Source organism: Chlorocebus sabaeus, chromosome 1 (genome assembly GCF_047675955.1).
Source record: "Chlorocebus sabaeus isolate Y175 chromosome 1, mChlSab1.0.hap1, whole genome shotgun sequence".
NCBI classification, from domain to species: Eukaryota; Metazoa; Chordata; class Mammalia; order Primates; family Cercopithecidae; genus Chlorocebus; species Chlorocebus sabaeus.
Genome location: NC_132904.1, coordinates 67,523,909 through 67,542,690, shown reverse-complemented (window position 1 = coordinate 67,542,690; position 18,782 = coordinate 67,523,909). Strand labels below are relative to the sequence as shown.

Sequence of the window (18,782 nt, the reverse complement as noted above, 5' to 3'; positions counted from 1 at the left end):
ACCCTCTGGAAGGTCTCATCTTTACCATACCAAGTCTCTGCCTTGTGACTTTGGCCTGCAAATTAGACATTTCAGCTCATCCAGTAGTCAATTCTGATCCCAGGCTTAAGCTTTGGTTTACCATAGAGCCTAGATAGTCCCAGGTGTCTGACCCTCTGACACTTCAGTGCATCTCCTTTTCTTTCAAGGAGCTGTACACTCTAAAGCCTTCCAATATGATCTCAAGCACCGCCTCATAGCCTACCTGCAGTGGTAAAGGACCAAATAGTTATTTGCTTTAGGTCATTTCATTCACTGATGCAAGAATATAACTCCTTGAAGGTCATACTGCAAAAAGACATATTTCATTCCAAATGAGTGTTTGGCTTGTGCTTCATAAGATGTTGTGAACATTTTGTATAATGTGACACTGATATTCTAGAATTTCTTCTAAGGATGACTTATTATCTAACATCTAGTCAGTGACCCTATTACAGGACCTTAGAGTAAAATATTGTCTTTTATTTCTAGGAAAAACATCCTGCTACATTTAGTGGTACAAGTGAGAAGGTTCTCATATAAATAACCATGCTCACTTTTCATAATGTCTGCTCAGTACCCAGCTCCTTCCGGCTCACTGGCATCCCAGGACTGGAGTCCCTACACATCTGGCTCTCCATTCCCTTTGGCTCCATGTACCTGGTGGCTGTGGTGGGGAATGTGACCATCCTGGCTGTGGTAAGGGTAGAGCGCAGCCTGCACCAGCCCATGTACTTTTTCCTGTGCATGTTAGCTGCCGTTGACCTGGTTCTGTCTACTTCCACTATGCCCAAACTTCTGGGAATCTTCTGGTTTGGTGCTGGTGACATTGGCCTGGATGCCTGCTTGGGCCAAATGTTCCTTATCCACTGCTTTGCCACTGTTGAGTCAGGCATCTTCCTTGCCATGGCTTTTGATCGCTACGTGGCCATCTGCAACCCTCTACGTCACCGCATGGTGCTCACTCATACAGTGGTGGGTCGTTTGGGCCTTGCTTCCCTCCTCCGGGGCATTCTCTACATTGGACCTCTGCCTCTGATGATCCGCCTGTGGCTGCCCCTTTATAAAGCCCATGTTATCTCCCACTCCTACTGTGAGCACATGGCTGTAGTTGCCCTGACATGTGGGGACAACAGGGTCAATAATGTCTATGGGCTGATCATTGGCTTTCTGGTGTTGATCCTGGACTCAGTGGCTATTGCTGCATCCTATGTGATTATTTTCAGGGCTGTGATGGGGCTAGCCACTCCCGAGGCCAGGCTTAAAACCCTGGGGACATGCACTTCTCACATCTGTGCCATCCTAATCTTTTATGTTCCCATTGCTGTTTCTTCCCTGATTCACCGATTTGGTCACTGTGTGCCTCTTCCAGTCCACACTCTACTGGCCAACTTCTGTCTCCTCATTCCTCCAATCCTCAATCCCATTGTCTATGCTATTCGTACCAAGCAGATCCGAGAGAGGCTTCTCCAAATCCCGAGGATAAAAATGAAGATTAGATGATTACTATTTTCTTCTCTCTCAAATAAGCTCAGGGGTAAGGTGTTTAAATATGGTAGACTGCTTTCCGTTGGGAACTTTACAAGCAGTTTGAGATAGTAGGCACTGTGGTCTTCAACTTTTGTAGTTCCAAAGGAATTCTAAGAAAGTGTACAACTCTAAGTCCTAAAGGTGGAAAATATAAAACTTATGACTAAAGGATATTTGAGCTGCAAAGAAGGTAAACCAACAATGACAGCAACAAGCTGCTAATATTTAGCATTGTATCATGTAATTCTTGAAAATATCCTGACATGAGGTATCATTTATATTTTATGAGAAAATAGGACAGAACACCCTTGCTTTATGAACTACGTCCAGTTACTTAAGCTGCCTAGCTCCACGTTTGGTTGGAGTTTGTAATACATTGTAAAGTTATGTATTAATACTTTCCATTCTTTGTTTTCTGTATATCTTTTAAGGTAAATTCTAAAAACTAAGTCATTTTAATTGAAGTTTCCTTAGCTGCAAGATGAGACTTCCTGAGTTAAGCCTCTCATAATTGAGATGCTGTTCAAGCTGCCTATAATAATGTGTTCTAGAAGGCTCACTTTGTATATGCCCAGAAGATTTGGGGATACTTATGAAACAGAATGTGGCCTGAAAAAAATTGTCAGGTCAATGAAGGAAAATGAGACAAGGTTACCATGTCTCAACATTGCCTTTGTTGTATTCTCTCTGCAGGCTTGATGCATATGAGGACTCTGGAAATAAGCCTTCCCTTTCCCCCAGAAACACTCCCCAAACCCTAATCCATCTGTAGGATTCCTGCTGATAGTGTGCTACATCCTTAAAATGAATCAGCTTCAAGTTGCAAGTTATATAGTTTATAAAGACAGTGACTTTATCCTCCAGATTAAATGTTAGCTCAATGACTAGAACATAGTTAATATGAACAAAGCATTTAGTTACTATTGATAGAATTACTGACATAGTCCTTCCAACTACATTGTAAGGTAAGAATTACTCCATTTTGCAGACGAAGAAATTGAGGTTCCCAGAAGTGATAGAATTGCCCAAGGTCACTTAGAGAGCAACAGTGAAACCAGGAATTTAGCCAAGTTTGTTTTCAAAGCTCAAAAGCTTCCAGCCTCTGATCCACATTTTGCTTAACTGAGGAAGGGTGCTGAAAGGTCTTTCCTGGAGGTCTGGGTTGTCATGCACTTAGTCGTTAGCTACACCCATTATTTCTAAAGTCAGAAGTCAGAAGTGTACAGATCAAAAAGCAGTCTTTTTTTTTTTTTTTTTTTTTTTTTTTTTTTTTTTTTTTTTTTTTGAGATGGAGTCTTGCTCTGTCGCCCAGGCTGGAGTGCAGTGGCGCGATCTTGGCTCACTGCAAGCTCCGACTCCTGGGTTCACGCCATTCTCCTGCCTCAGCCTCCCGAGTAGCTGGGACTACAGGTACCCACCACCATGCCAGGGTAATTTTTGTGTTTTTAGTAAAGACAGGGTTTCACCGTGTTAGCCAGGATGGTCTCGATCTCCTGATCTCCTGATCCACCTGGCTCAGCCTCCCAAAGTGCTGGGATTACAGGCATGAGCCACCATGCCCGGCCAGTAGTCTCTTTTACAGTGCTGTTTCCAGAGGAAGGACAAAATGTAAATCAAGGTCTGCTCACTAATTCTACAACTCCATAAAGTTAGGAAAACGTTGAATATGCTAGGCTTTAGGTAAACACCAAACTGACCAAAGGAGTAGTCAAGTGCAAAGGAAAGAGCACCGCATGAAACCAGAGAAACTGCTTTCTAGCCAAAACTCTTTGGCTAGTCCAGTCCAGAGAATGGAAACCACTCCACTAATGGGACATCTGGAATGTGTGACCATTTGGGGATCCAATTACATGCATCTCTAGCTTCCATCCTATCACACCATAATGAGTAGCTTTCCTAGCTTTCCCTAAACTTACATCCGAGTTTAGAGGAATTGAGTGTTCTTCCTGTGAATGGAAAAGCAATCATAAGGTAAGTCTTCTGCTTTACATATCCCACCATGGTTGGCAACTAGAGGAAGATATTTCGAATCAGTGCAAAGTATGTGCTCACCAGCTCTCTATGGAGCAGGGGTGAAAGGGCAAAGCATAATGACCCAGAATTACCTCTGATGTGATTTTAAAATGTCATCGAATAAGGTTAACCTCAGGAGAGAGATAGAAACCTTGCTGTTCTCCCACAGAACATTTTTCTGGAGGAAAGTATACTGGAAGAAATGAGACATGAGTTGGGACCCAATCTATGGAATTTCTTGGAATTCAGCCTATCATATTAATGAATCTTGTCTTCGTTCTCCACAAGTTGTGCAGTCTGTCAGATTAGTTATAGAATAGCATGTTCTTACAATTCTAGCTTTCATGTATTATAATATTAAAGTTGTGAAATCTAAATGTAGCCAAGGGACATTAAGTTGGCCACCTAAGCATAAAAGGTGAAACAACTTATGAAACATACAAGAAGCCATGAAAATTATTGTGGCAACCTTTAAGGGTACCTTCCAGATCTTCAACAATGAATGCAGTTGACTAACAGCTTTAACTGCTGCCATCTACTATCACCATGCTCCTACCGAGGCCACATTTCCCAGAAGCTGTTCCCAGTGATCCAGGATGACAGGGACATAGAATAGACCCATTTGGAACTGCACACTTCTGACAGGGAACTATGACTCCAGGACTCTCACATGGAACTTCTAAAAGTTTCAGCAAGGCCAAAGTTTATAGATCTTTCCTTAGCGTACTCTCTCAATCCTTTATAGATGTCAGGCTGGCATTTTCCATTAGTTTTTCTCAACTTCCTCCAGCTCCCTACCACATTCTCCTTCACAAGCATATCCTGCAGTAAGATACTAAGATGGGATTAGACCTAAGATAAGTAGAGTTTATTGGTTTCTTCTAAGTTGTATTGATGCCCCTGCAGAATAATGAAATTGAGGGCTAAACAGTTCATGGCTAGGCGTGAGAACTTAAGGGTCTCTTTGTAAGCAACCAGAGAAAGCCCCCTGCAATGATACACAACTGAGAAGCCAACTAAAGACAATTGTTACAAGTACAGAGCTCCAGAAATGTTTGAGAGCTCAGCAAATAGTGTTATTCTAAAGTTAGGCCAACACGAGACATTGAAACATGGCATGGGAAGGGATGCTCTTGAGGATGTTGAAACTGCAGATAACCTAAATGCTTTGGGCTTTCAGAGGTGACCTACTTTTCTCTAGTAAAAGGTAACACTTTGGTGCAGCAACAGGTATTCTCTCAGGAGCTGCTCTCACCTCTTCAGGCTGCCAGGATGATACATAGGGGTAAAGACAGCATATTCTGCTGAGAATAGGCAGGGCCAGATAGAAGAGGAAGTAACTGTATAACAGAATGGTTTTTAGAGTTAACTATGTTCCCTGGCAAAGGCCCCACCCTCAAGCCTGGAAACCCACGGCCCTAAATGGGAACATGCATTCCTATATTTGCACCCAAAAGTTGCCTTTTGGCCTGCCATACCCCCCATCCTGTACCCTTATATAAACCCCAGATCCCACAAGCAGATGAGATGAACAGAAGAATAGCAGAACAGCAGAGAGAAGAGAAGCAGCATCTGAATACTGAAAGGAGTTTGGCTGGGGGTGGTCAGAGAAGAGATCAGCCACTGAATTGTCAAACTCTAGGAGAAGATCATCTTCCCATTCCATCCCTTTTCCAGCTCCCCACCCAGCCCACTGAGCACACAACACATGCTCACTTGGGGTTTGGGAGTCACAGGCTCCCATTTCGGACACTGCTGTGGGGTTGGAACCCACGGTGCTTGCCCCGGGCTGTCTTGCACCTGCCCGTCTGTGTGTTCTCCTTCCCATAAGGAGTTTGAGCACACAGAGCAGTCAAACAGATGAGCCACACCCTTGTCACATGTCCTGTGATGGGGGTCAGAGAACTCTTTCATCTGGGGGCTTGTCTGGGATACAAAAAAGAGCAAGTTAAAATGCAGAACTTTAAAAAAATGTCTCTTTTCCAAGACCCTGTCAACTCTTTCCTGGAGGTAAAGAGAATATTGGCTCTATTTCCCTTCATAGAGGTCTAGTCATCACATAGGACTGCCCCCCCCCCCCCACACACACACTCACATCTCCCGCCTGCCACACACACACTCACATCCCCCTCACCTCTCTCATACACACACTCACATCCCGCCCCCACACACCCCTCACATCTCCCCCCCCACACACAACCTCTCTCACACACATACACCCTTCTCACGTTTCCCCCCTCTCTCACACACACACCTCTCATGTCTCCCCCTCCACACACACCTCTCACATCTCCCCCCTCACACACACACCTCTCACATCTCCTCCCTCTCTCACACACACACACACCTACCTCAAGTCTCCCCCTCACACACAGACACACACCCCCCCCACGTCTCCCCAATCTGTCTCTCACACACACATCCCTCACATCTCCCCCCCGCACATATCCCTCATGTCTCCCCCCTCACACACACACACACACACACACCTCTCACGTCTCCATCACACACACACACAACCCTCACGTCTCCCCAATCTCTCACACACCCGCCTCACGTCTCCCCCCCCCACACACACCCCTCACGTCTCCCCAATTTCTTACACACCCGCCTCACGTCTCCCTGCCTCACACACACACACACACACACCACTCATATCTCCCCCCCAACACACACCCCACTCATATCTCCCCCCCACACACCTCCCCTCACGTCTCCCCCCTACACACGCCCCCCCCTCGCGTCTCCCCAGTCTCTCACACACACACACGCCCCCCCTCGCGTCTCCCCAATCTCACACACACACGCCCCCCCTCGCGTCTCCCCAATCTCTCACACACGTCCCCCCTCACGTCTCCCCAATCTCTCACACACACACACACCCCCTCGCGTCTCCCCAATCTCTCTCACACACACACACACCCCCCTCGTGTCTCCCCAATCTCTCTCACACACACACACCCCCCCTCGTGTCTCCCCAATCTCTCACACACACACACACCCCCCCTCGTGTCTCCCCAATCTCTCACACACACACTCCCCCTCCGCATCTCCCTAATCTCTCACACACACACTCCCCCCCCGCATCTCCCCAATCTCTCACACACACACTCCCCCCCCGCATCTCCCCAATCTCTCACACACACACTCCCCCCCCGCATCTCCCCAATCTCTCACACACACACGCCCCCCCTCGCGTCTCCCCAATCTCTCACACACACACGCCCCCCCTCGCGTCTCCCCAATCTCTCACACACTTTGATACACAGCTTTGTATCATATATAACATCAAGGAGTGGGATAAACTCTATCCAACTGGAAGAAAGGCGATATCAGCAAATGACCCTGGATGGTATTCCAATGACGAGATGGGAGACTGGAAGAGGAGACACTTTCAGGTGTGTATAATGGGGGGCTTATGTAGAACTAGGACCAAGCCTCATTTATAGAAAGCTATCTTTGATAGACCAGGGATTTAATAAAAAACTCACCACCTTCCTGGGAAGGCTAAAAGGGCCCTTGGTAGAGCACACCTCTCTATCTCCTGATCCAGTCAAGGAACAACTAATTATGAAGGATAAGTTTATTACTCAGGCAGCCCCTGATATCAGGAAGACATTGTAGAAATGGGCCCTGGGACCAGACGGTACTTTAGAGGACCTCTGGAAAGTGGCTACCTCAGTCTTTTACAATAAAGATGGGGAGACACAAAAGCAGAAGCAGCTTCTATGGCCACCAAGCAAGCCCACAAACCCCAGAATTTCCAAGGTGCACCTATTTATTGCTACAGATGTGGCAAGAACAGTTACCTCTTCTAAAGTTTAGCCACTCCTGTATAAGGTTTAATTTCTTTTCACCAGGGTGAAACAGCTCAGGGTACAATGTTGTTAGTATATTTCACTTTTTATTTTCATAATCTTTGGCACTAGATTCTTGCCTTGTATAATACACGTTTAACCCATGCACACTTAACCTTATAAAACTATTTCTCTTGCCTGGTGACCAAATTCCAAATGGTCAGGCAACTGGAGCCTCAGACGATGGCTTTCCTTTGCCGAGGACCCTTAGATAAAACTCTGGGAGGAATCTGACTGCTGTTTTCCCTTAACCACCACCCATCAGCAGGAAGTAGCTAACATTGTTATCCATATTCTAATGGCAGTTAGATGTGCCTCTTCAGAGGGGGAAATGATACAGACAAGAGACAGGGAAATAGACAAAAAAGAGGGCAGTTCCTCAGCAAAGGCCCCATTCTTAAGCCTGGAAACCTGTGGTCCTAAATGGGAACAGGTGTTCCCATTTTCATGCCCCAAAGTTGCCTTTTGTCCCGCCATGCCCCCCCATCCTGTACCCATATAAGCCCCAGACCCTAGGCTCCACAAACAGATGAGCAGATGAGCAGACAAGGAAATGAACAGAAGAAAAGAACAGAACAGCGTGGCAAAGAGAAAAGGAACATATGAACTCAGTTTGGCTGGGAGTGGTCAGAGAGGAGATTGACCACTGGATGGCCAAACTCCAGGGGAAGATTATCTTCCCACCCCATCCCCTTTCCAGTTCCCCACCCATCTGGCTGAGAGCCACATCCACCATTCAAAACCACCACATTTGTCCTTCAAGTTCATGTACAACTTGATTTTTCCTGGACCCCGACAAGAGTTCAGGATACAGAAAGCTGTCACATTGGCCCTTTGCCCTTATGAAAAGGCAGACAGTTCACTGAGCTGTTTAATGCTTAAGCCATCCGCAGATGGTAAGGATAAAATAACATACTGTTACACATCCACTTGGGCTTTGGGAGTCGCAGGTTCCTGCCCCTGCATGCTGCTGTGGGGCTGGAGCACCGGGTCCTGCACCTGCCCATCTGCCTGCTCCCCCTCCTGTAAGGTGTTAAGTGTGCATGGTGGTTGAACAGACGAGCCATGCCCCTGTCACACATCCTGCAATGGGGGCTGGGGGAACTCTGTTTCACTAGAGTGGCTCTTGTAAGCCTGAGAAGTAGTGATGACCAGTGCTCAGCAAAGCAAAAATACTTAGATTGCCCTGGAAGAAGGTAGAGGAAGAAGAGGGACAGGAACATTTTATAATATATATATATAAGGGCAGAAGATTCAGAGGATTATGTCCAATGAGAGAATCCAGAGGACAATATTCACACCAAGGCCATCATAAATGATCTGATGACATGGACACCAACACTAGTGCAGTGATGACTTTCTTCAGGCCAGAACACATGGGAGCAGAGGTAGTCAGACATAGGCTCATCAATACCTATGGGGATAAGGGGGCTATAGTGAGGCCAGGTGGTAACATTTAACCCTGAGAAGTCAGAAGGCCGCAGTTCTCTAAGAGCTGGCAAGGTCAGAGGAGACACTGAGGGGGCTTGACCCAGAGAGAGTTGGAGATTGTTAAGCATTGTCCTCCAAGGACCAAATTAGATATGCAGCCAGCAAGGCTCTGCTCACCACTTATGAACAAGGCAAAAATGGAGGATCAGAAGGCTCAGATGGTCACTAATGAAGTCACAGTTTCTGCCTAGTTCCCAAACTTGTGTCAGTTTCTAGATCTAGAACTCATTGAAGAGGTACCTGAATTCTTAAGTAGAAAAGCCCTGAAAAAGCCCTGACTATATATCATGATTATCACAGTTCCTTCTCAAAGTTACCTATGATAATTTACTCAGGCAATTGTACTTTGGGGAAAGAACAACTAGACATTGAGGATTACTGAACAGTTTGAGTTGACATTGACATCCAGAAATTGGAAGCATAGTCGTTGTTCCTGTATTTACTGCATAGACTAATATCTAGAATAGAGCCCCTACTTTAAACAGTCTCCATGTATCCTGGTTCCACAGACCCACTCACTGGTTATTTTTCTAGTCACTTAAAGTTACATTACTATACCAGGTTTTTTGAATAACTACCATATAGACTTTGTTCTGAAACTGCCCTCCCCACTAAAATAGAAAGCTTTTTAAATGCATGATAGAGAACTTGGCAGTTGTATTGCTTTCTATTCCAGTTATAAGAGGATCAGAAAGTTCCTTTTCATATGGGATAGAAAATAGGACTCATACAGTTTGCCTCAGGGGCACATTAACTCTACTGTCATGTGTCATAACATAGTCCTAAGAGACAGGGACTGCCTGAACATCCCAGAGAACATTGCAGCGATCCAATGGCATGTTGATTGTGCCAAACACACACAAGGTTCTTTGTACAGTAAAGGCCTTAGTAAGACACATGCTCCAGAGGGTAGAGACAAATCCAAAGAATTTTTAGGACCCATCATGTCAATAGTATTTAAGTAGGTCCAATGATCAGAGTTACATTGAACGTCTCCAGAGTAAAGAAGCAGCCTTCATCTTGCATTCTCTATCCCAAAGACAGCACAATGAATGGCAGGCCTCTTTGGATTCTGGAGATAACATTTGTCACCTAGGAATCCTGCCCTGGCCCATATATAAAAAGCCATAGAAGGCTTCCAAATTTAAGAGGGCCCAAAGCAGGAGTGAGTGCTATAGCAGGTCCAGGCTTTGGTGCAAGCATCACTGCCACTTAAGCCTTAGGAACTGACAGACTAATGTTGGAGGTACCAGTGTAGAAGAGATGCAGGATAAAGCTTATGGAATTATCACTATAGAGATCCCTGGTATTTTGAAATTAGTCTTATCTAGAGCAAAACAATTGTAGATCTTTTGAGAAAAAGTTCCTGGTATTTTACTGGGCTGTGGTCATGGGGTACCAAGTGATCACGTATTCAAAACAGCCTCTTGTGAATTGGGTTTGTCTGACTTACTACACCATAGACTTCCACTGGACCTGTCCAGGTCTATGAGATGGAAGTGGTTAATCTGGGAGCATGCCTGACAGAACCAGAGAGCATAAGTAAGTTGCATGAGCAGGTAGCCCAGACTCATGACACCCACAATATTTGTTCCAGTCCTCCTTCCTCACATCCCATCAGTGACCCTATGGAGTAGTGCCATATGACCAACTGAAGGAAAAAAGAGCCTGTTTACAGATGGGTTGGCAAGCTATGGTCGTGCATGGCACGTGCATTACCGGCATATCCAGGGGCAGTTTCAAGAGAGTGGAGAAGTAGTCTTCAATTAGTGAAACTTGTTACACTTGGTAATCCACTTCCTGTGGAAGAAAAAGTGGCCCAAGATGAGAATTTCTCTAAATCCCTGGGTAGTGGCCAATGGCCTTCTGTCTGGTCAGGGGCTTAGATACCAGATGTTTAGAAGCAAGAAGGACTGGGAGAGGGGCATAAATGTGAGTATATGGGAGTTAGGCACAAATTGTGAAGATTGTGTCTTTAAAAGACATCAACCAGAAGAGACACTGAACAATCAAGTAGGTGAAGTGATTCTGCCAGTTGAAGTTATCTAGCTTTCATTGTTCAGCTCAGAACTGGAATTATGGGTTACAGAATTGGCATCAGTGGCAGCAGAAGATCCTACATATGGTTCCAACCATGCGAGCTCCCATTGGCCAACTTTGACTAGCTGCTGCCACCCACCTCTGGATATCCAATCTGTCAGATCAACACTGAAGCCAGTGTTGATTTATTGCTCCTCAAGGAAGCCACTTAGTGGCAGTTCAGAACTACATTGAGCCTCTTTATTCTGGAAGGGCCAGTGGTTTCTACTTCCAGTTATGTCTGTTTTGGGCATGGGTTTCCCTTTCTTGTCCACAGAGCCTTGGCTATTAGTACTACTTTAAAGGCTTCCAAAATCCCTTATCTACAGGCAAGGGACCCCACATGGCACAAGATCAACGTAGACATGTTTCACAGCAAAAGATATGCAGGATAGAATAGGGCTGCTGACCATGGGATTCACTAGTAGTATGACATTATCTCGACTACCAGAAGCAGCTGGCCTCAGAATATTGAGGGTGCCTTCTAAGAACCCAACTAAAGCAGCATCTCAGAAAACTCTTCACAGAAGCAGAATGTTAGCCTTCAGAATACATTGTGTGTCTTTAATTAGAGATCAATATGGTTCTGGGTCTCCAATAGGAGAAGTACCATATACCAGAAGCCAAGGGGGTAAAAGCAGGAATATCCTTATGTAGTCATTTCTAATAGTCCACTAGGAGACTTACTTCCCATCTCTGGAAGTCTTGGCTCTGCAGGGTTGGAGATTCTGATTCCCAAAATAGGTTCACTCTGGGCAAGGGACTCAAGGTCCCATTGAGCTACAACTTACACCTGCCATTAGGATACCTTGGACTACTATGACCTGGGACCAACAGGTGAGGAGGAGTTGCCATACTGGCAAAAGTAATTAATCTTGATTAGTGGGAAGAGAGGGATGCCTTTATACAATGTATGAAAGAAGAGATATGTAAAATATGTGAAGCCAGGTGATCCATTTGGACATTTTCTGGTGCTTCCTTGACCCATTGTGACTATGGGCATACATATCTGGGGATCATTCCTCAGATAAGGGTATGATTAATGTGTCAGTCCCCTCAGGAATAAAGGATTGAGGTCACCCCACTAGGTAAGCTACCATGATTTGCAATGGCAATAGTGGAGGGTGAGAAGAATTGAGCAGCGAAGGAATGGGGGAAAAGTTGTGGCCTAAAACTTCAGAAACAAGGGCTGTAGTTTGTTCTACTAACCTTCCTCTAAGTTTCCCATTCAGCAAGGGAGAGGCCCACTGGAGCTATGAAGATGCTCCCCACATCTGTTTGAAGGAGATCCATGCAATACAAGAATGGACTGTGGTGGCCATGAAAACATGTCTTTCAGATTTGAACGCAGAGAACGTATTTGATGGCCTCAGTCACTGTGCTCTAGAAATACATGGCATTGTCTAGGCTTCACTTCCCTTTGGTTGTTTCTGACCAAAAAATGAGCACAGAGCTATTAAGACAGTTCTAATCCTGTGAGATGCTGTATTCCTTATAGGTGCCTCCGGTTCAAGGTCTTCATTAACCTTGCCAAAACTTTCTTAGAGATGCACAGAAACCTAAGACCCTCTTTATTTTCCTTCCGCCCTCCCAAAGGTGATACTTGGATTGTGACCTCATGGCTCTTCTAGCCTCTTGAGATCCCTCTTTCCATCTTCCTTTATGGCCATTTTCCCCTCCAGCCTCCTTCAATAAATCTGAGCTATCTAATTCCATCTTTATCTGTTCTTGGGAAGACCCATTCTAACACAATTATGCAAGTCCCACAGGAAAGTCTTCAACTTTAAGGCCACAGCAGTCTGTCTTTGGGAAGAATACCTGTTATGGGTAGAGTCCTTTGAGATCTCTTTTGAAAAGCTTCTTTCAAAGCCATTTAGGCAGGAATGAAGGAGGGAGGGGCCAAGATGGCCAAATAGAAACAGCTCTGGTCTGTAGCTCCCAGCAAGACCAATGCAGAAGGCAGGTGATTTCTGCATTTCCAACTGAGGTAACCCAGTTCATCCCACTGGGACTGGTTAGATAGTGGGTGCAACCCACTGAGAGTTGAGAAGCAGCAGCATGGGGCATCACTTCACCTGGGAAGGGCAAGGAGTTGGGGGACCTGCCTCCCCCAGCCAAGGGAAGCTGTGAGGGACTCTGCTACCTGGCCTGGGTACTACGGTTTTTCCAGTTTTTGCAATGCAAAGATCAGGAGATTCCCTCGTGTGCCTACACCACCAGGGCCCTGGGTTTCAAGCATGAAACTTGGCGACTGTTTGGGCAGACACTGAGCTAGCTCTGCAGAAGTTTGTTTCGTGCCCCAGCGCTGCCTGGAACCCCAGTGAGACAATCATTCACTCTCCTGGAAAGGGGGCTGAAGCCAGGAAGCCAAGTGGTCTTGTTCAGCAGGTCCCACTCCCACATAGCCCAGCAAGCTAAGAACCACTGGCTTGAAATTCTTACTGCCAGCACAGCAGTGTGGAGTTGGCCTGGGATGATAGAGCTTGGTAGGGGGAGGGGCATCCACTATTACTGAGGCTTTAGTAGGCAGTTTTTCCCCGAGTACTAAGGAGACTGGGAGGTTTGGGTTGGGCAGAATTCATCACTGCGTGGCAAAGCTGCTGTGGCTAGACTACTTCTCTAGATTCCCCCTCACTGGGCAGGGCATCTCTGAAGGAAAAGAGCCCCAGTCAGGGGCTTACAGATAAAACTCTCATCTCCCTGGGACAGAGCACCTGGAGGGAGGGGCAGCTGTGGGTGCGGATCAGTGGACCTAATCTTTCCTACGTGCCAGCTCTGAAGAGAGCAGCTGATTCTGAGGAGGGGGATTCTCCCAGCACAGCACACCAGATCTGTTAAGGGACAGACTGCCTCCTCAGGTGGGTCCCTGACCGCCGTGCCTCCTGACTAGGAGAGGCCTCCCAACAAGGGTTGACAGACACCTCATACAGGAGAGCTCTGGCTGGCATTAGGCCAGTGCCCCTCTGGCATGAAGCTTCCAGAGGAAGCAGCAGACAGCAATCTTTGCTATTCTGCAGCCTCCACTGGTAATACACAGGCAAACAGGGTCTGGAGTGGACCTCCAGCAAACTGCAGCAGACGTGCAGAAGGGCCTGTTAGAAGAAAAACTAACAAAGCAATAACATCAACATCAAGAAAGACCCTCACACAAAAACTCCATCCAAAAGTCATCAGCCTCAAAGATCAAAAGGTAGATAAATCCATGAAGATAAGGAAAAACGAGCACAAAAATGTTGAAAATTCCAAAAACCAGAATGTTTCTCCAAATGATCACAACTCCTCTCCAGCAAGGGCACCACACTGGACAGAGAATGAGATTGACAAATTGACAGAAGTAGGTGTCAGAAGGTGGGTAATAAACTCCTCTGAGCTAAAGGAGCATGTTCTAACCCAGTGCAAGGAGGCTAAGAATCTTGATAAATGGTTACAGGAACTGCTAACTAGAATAACCAGTTTAGAGAAGAACATAAATGGCCTGGGGGAGCTGAAAAAACACAGCATGAGAACTTTGTGAAGCATACACAAATATCAGTAACCAAATCAAATGAAGCAGAAGAAAGGATATGAGACTGAAGATCACACCTTACTGAAATAAGGTGTGAAGACAAGATTAGGGAAAAAATAAAAAGGAATGAACAAAGCCTCCAAGAAATATGGGACTATGTGAAAAGACCAAACCTATGTTTGATTGGGGTACATGAAAGTGACAGGGAGAATGGAACCAAGTTGGAAAACACACTTCAGGATATTATCCAGGAGAATTTCCCCAACCTAGCAAGGCAGGCCAACATTGAAATTCAGAAAATAGAGGGCACCACTAAGATACTCGAGAAGAACAACCCCAAGATACATAAGCATCAGATTCTCCAAGGTTGAAATGAAAGAAAAACTGTTAAGGGCAGCCAGAGAGAAAGATCAGGTTATCTACAAAGGGAAGCCAATAGGACTAACAGCAGATCTCTCTGCAGAAACTCTACAAGCCAGAAGAGTGGGGCCCAATATTCAACACTCTTAAAAGAATTTTCAACCCAGAATTTCATATCCAATCAAACTAAGCTTCATAAGCTAAGGAGAAATAAAATCCTTTAGAGACAAGCAAATGAAGAATTTGGTCACCACCAGGCCTGCCTTACGAGAGCTCCTGGAGGAAGCACTAAATATGGAAAGGAAAAACCAGTATCAGTCACTGCAAAAACACACCAAAATATAAATGACACTATAAAGAAACTGCAACTAATATGCAAAATAACCAGGTAGCATTACGATGACAGGATCAAATTCACACAGAACAATATTAACCTTGAATTTAAATGGGCTAAATGCCCCAATTAAAAGACACAGACTGGCAAATCAGATAAAGAGTCAAGACCCATTGGTGTGTTGTATTCAGGAGACCCAGTTCATATGCAAAGACACACATTGGTTCAAAAGAAAGGGATGGAGGAATATTTACCAAGCAAATGGAAAACAAAAAAAGCAGGGGTTGCAATCCTAGTCTCTGATAAAACAGACTTTAAACCAACAAAGATCAAAAAAGACAACGAAGGGCATTACATAAAGTTTACCTTTATGTTATCAATCCAACAAGAGCAGCTAACTCTCCTAAATATACATGCACCCAATTCAGGAGCATCCAGGATTCATAAAACAAGTTCTTAGAGACCTACAAAGTGACAGACTCCCACACAATGGCAGACTTTAACATCCCACTGTCAATATTAGACAGATCAACGAGACAGAAAATAAAGATATTCAGGACCTGAACTCAGCTCTGGAACAAGTGGACCTAAGAGACATCTACAGAATTCTCTGCCACAAGTCAACAATATACATTATTCTTAGCAACGCATAGCACTTATTCTGAAATTGACCACATAATTGGAAGCACTCCAACAAATACAAAATAATGGAAATCATAACCGTTGCTCAGACCACAGTGGAATCAAATTAGAACTCAGGATTTAACAACTCACTCAAAGCCACACAACTACATGGAAATTGAACAACCTGTTCCTGAATGACTACTGGGTAAATAATGAAATTAAGGCAGAAATAAAGTTTTTTTGAAACCAATGAGAACAAACAGACAACATACCAGATCTGTGGGACACAGCTAAAGCAGGGTTAAGAGGGAAATTTATAGCACTAAATACCTACATCAGAAAGCTGGAAAGATCTGAAATTGAGATCCTAACATCAAAATTAAAAGAACTTGAGAAGCAAGAGCAAACAAATTCAAATGCTAGCAGAAGACAAATAACCAAGATCAGAGCAGAACTGAAGTAGATAGAGACACTAAAAACACTCAATACGCAATTTCACAGTGCTTTTCCTTTTTCTCTCTAGGGAGATCAGCTCTAGTTCAGACATAAATCTGAATGACTTGGTGTTAGTCATCTCCTACAGCATTTTGAGTTCAAGGTACAGCCTAAATGCAGAGCAGGTCCCTTGAAGTTTATAGGCATTACATGCAGTTAATACACCTAAAGGGCATGAAAGCACAGCTATAGGAATAAGCTGTTAACTTCTCTGCACTAGCAGATTGACAATTACAATCCAGCTTGATTTTCTCCATTAGGAGCTTATTTTTATGTTAATCCTAGTTATGGATACAGAACTCAATACTCCTGCTTTAAGGTTTTTATTCTGAACTGCTCCTTTCTCCCCTTCCCAATTCTTGGACTCAGAACAAGTGGGAGGATAAAAGAAATATGAATAAGTGCTTGACCTTTGCTAGGACAAAACTGGACAGTTCTGGGTTCTTAGAGCAAGCAGACTGAGAAATATCCTAAGCCGACTGAGAAATACTCTTAAGTTTTCACATTTATCTTAACTCAGGAAATTCAGTCTTTCAGTCACTCAGCTGAATTTTTAGTTGTGTGGATACTTCCCAAGTGGAGGCCCCACTGTGTTCACTAAGACTACTTTACCCTCTCTACTCCAGAGCCACTCTCGGCAGATGTGGGTTATTTTATGGCTCTTACCTAAAAGGAAAGTGTCAGCCCAAAACTAAAGCTTCGAGATTAGGACAGTTATAGCTAATGGTCTTTTCCCATCCTTAGTGACAGTGTTGAACTTCTAATTCATACATGAGATTGAAGGAAACCAGAATATGTTAGCCCAAAATACGCCTCAACATAGAAGTTTGTACTAAAGCGATTAAGCAGCAAACAGGAGAGCTCTATCCTCCTCACTTTCTGCCTAAAAACAGGCTATCAGCTTACAAACCTTACTCCATTATAGTTTCTTCTCAGGTATTTACCCTCCCAGTTTCCTGCCTTTGGAAGCCTAAAGGTCACTTTGTTTTGTTTCTCTACAAGTTTTTTTTTGTCTTGTTTTGTTTTCTTTGCGGTGTGGGGGCGGGGTGGGGAGGGGGCCGGGTGTGCTGGAGATGCTACATAACCCTAGGCTTAGACCTTAGGCTTATCTGTTGAAGTTTTGGCCTTGTGATATGCACGACAGGACACATTAATAAACTTGTTTTCTTGATAATCTCTTCACTGTTGCAGGAGTCTGTGCCAACTACAACCTTACCAGGGTTGAGAAAATAAGTTTCTTCTCCAGTGAAACATAGCTTTCTACTCAGACTGCAACCTCTATGCCTTGAATGCTGTTGAATAACTTTGGCTAAAAGCTTAGGGTTTTACAGGTGGATTCATTTACCTCATAAGTTAAAAAAAAAAAAATCAGTATTCTTCTGTAATACAGAATCCATTATACAAATGTCACAAACATAGACAAATCTTAGAAGGGCCTATTAGAATCACAAAGTTGAACAAACAGGGTTAAGACCAACTTTTAAAGACTGAGTCCTGAGCATTCCCAAAACTTTCTAGGTGTGAGGTTTTGTGGCAAACTAGCATAACTGCTAGCTCCTTTTCTACCAAGGTCAGTCTGAGATGTACCACATATACAAAAACACAAATTAGACTTTGAAGAAGGCTGGACTGAAGAATGATGGTAGGTTTGTGAGGGGTAGCCTTAGCCAGAGACAGGAGATATTCAAGCACAGCTGTGGGAAGATGCAATAGAAAGCAAACAGAGTTTGGGCCTTGTTAGTTCCCTGCATTGCCTTGGAACAAACAGTGTCTAGTTAACACTTGCATCAACTCAGAGCCCTGGTTCATATGTCCCCAGAAATACATTCAGGGCAGCAGGGAAGCCCTGTGCTCATGAAAGCCATGAAAAGCAGGTAGAGAGTGACTTTAGGCAATAGTGTTTCCATCATTTTTTCATATTCTTAGCACTGGTTACTTATTCATGAAGAATTCTTAGATCTGCTTCTCCCTAAGGGCGATAGGTTTCATTTTGTGGGGAGGGAAGTTTTGCTATTCATTTTTATTTTATTTTTTTGAGATAGTTTTGCTCTTGTTGCCCAGGCTGGAGTGCAATGGCCCAATCTTGGCTCACTGCAAACTCTGCCTCCCAGGTTCAAGTGATTCTCCTGCTTCGGCCTCCTGAGTAGCTGGGATTATAGGCATGCGCCACCAAACCCGGCTAATTTTGTATTTTTAGTAGAGATGGGGTTTCTCTGTTGGTCAGGGTGGTCTCGAACTCTTGACCTTTTAAAGTGCTGGGACTACAGGCATGAGCCACTGCACCCGGCCACGTTTGCTGTTCATTTTTGGTGTCTTGGCCTTTTCATCCTAGCATTCATTTACCCTCTCATTGGCGCTGGGAAGTCTGTGGTGCACGTGCATTACCTGATTATGTGTTGTTCTATCCTAAACGCAGTAGGACAAAACAAAGACATTTGAGAAACAAGTACTTCAAAAGCAGCTGAATTGAGTCCAT

The 18,782-nt window shown here is 44.6% G+C and overlaps 1 protein-coding gene across 1 annotated transcript; it reads left to right on the top strand.

The window, feature by feature from the left end:
• Window positions 1–480: 480 nt before the first annotated feature.
• Window positions 481–1,521, top strand: OR52M1 (olfactory receptor family 52 subfamily M member 1). Its single transcript, XM_038004934.2, has one exon. It carries the CDS (start codon window positions 568–570, stop codon window positions 1,519–1,521), a length of 954 nt encoding a protein of 317 aa, XP_037860862.2. The 5' UTR covers window positions 481–567.
• The last annotated feature ends 17,261 nt before the right edge of the window (window positions 1,522–18,782 follow it).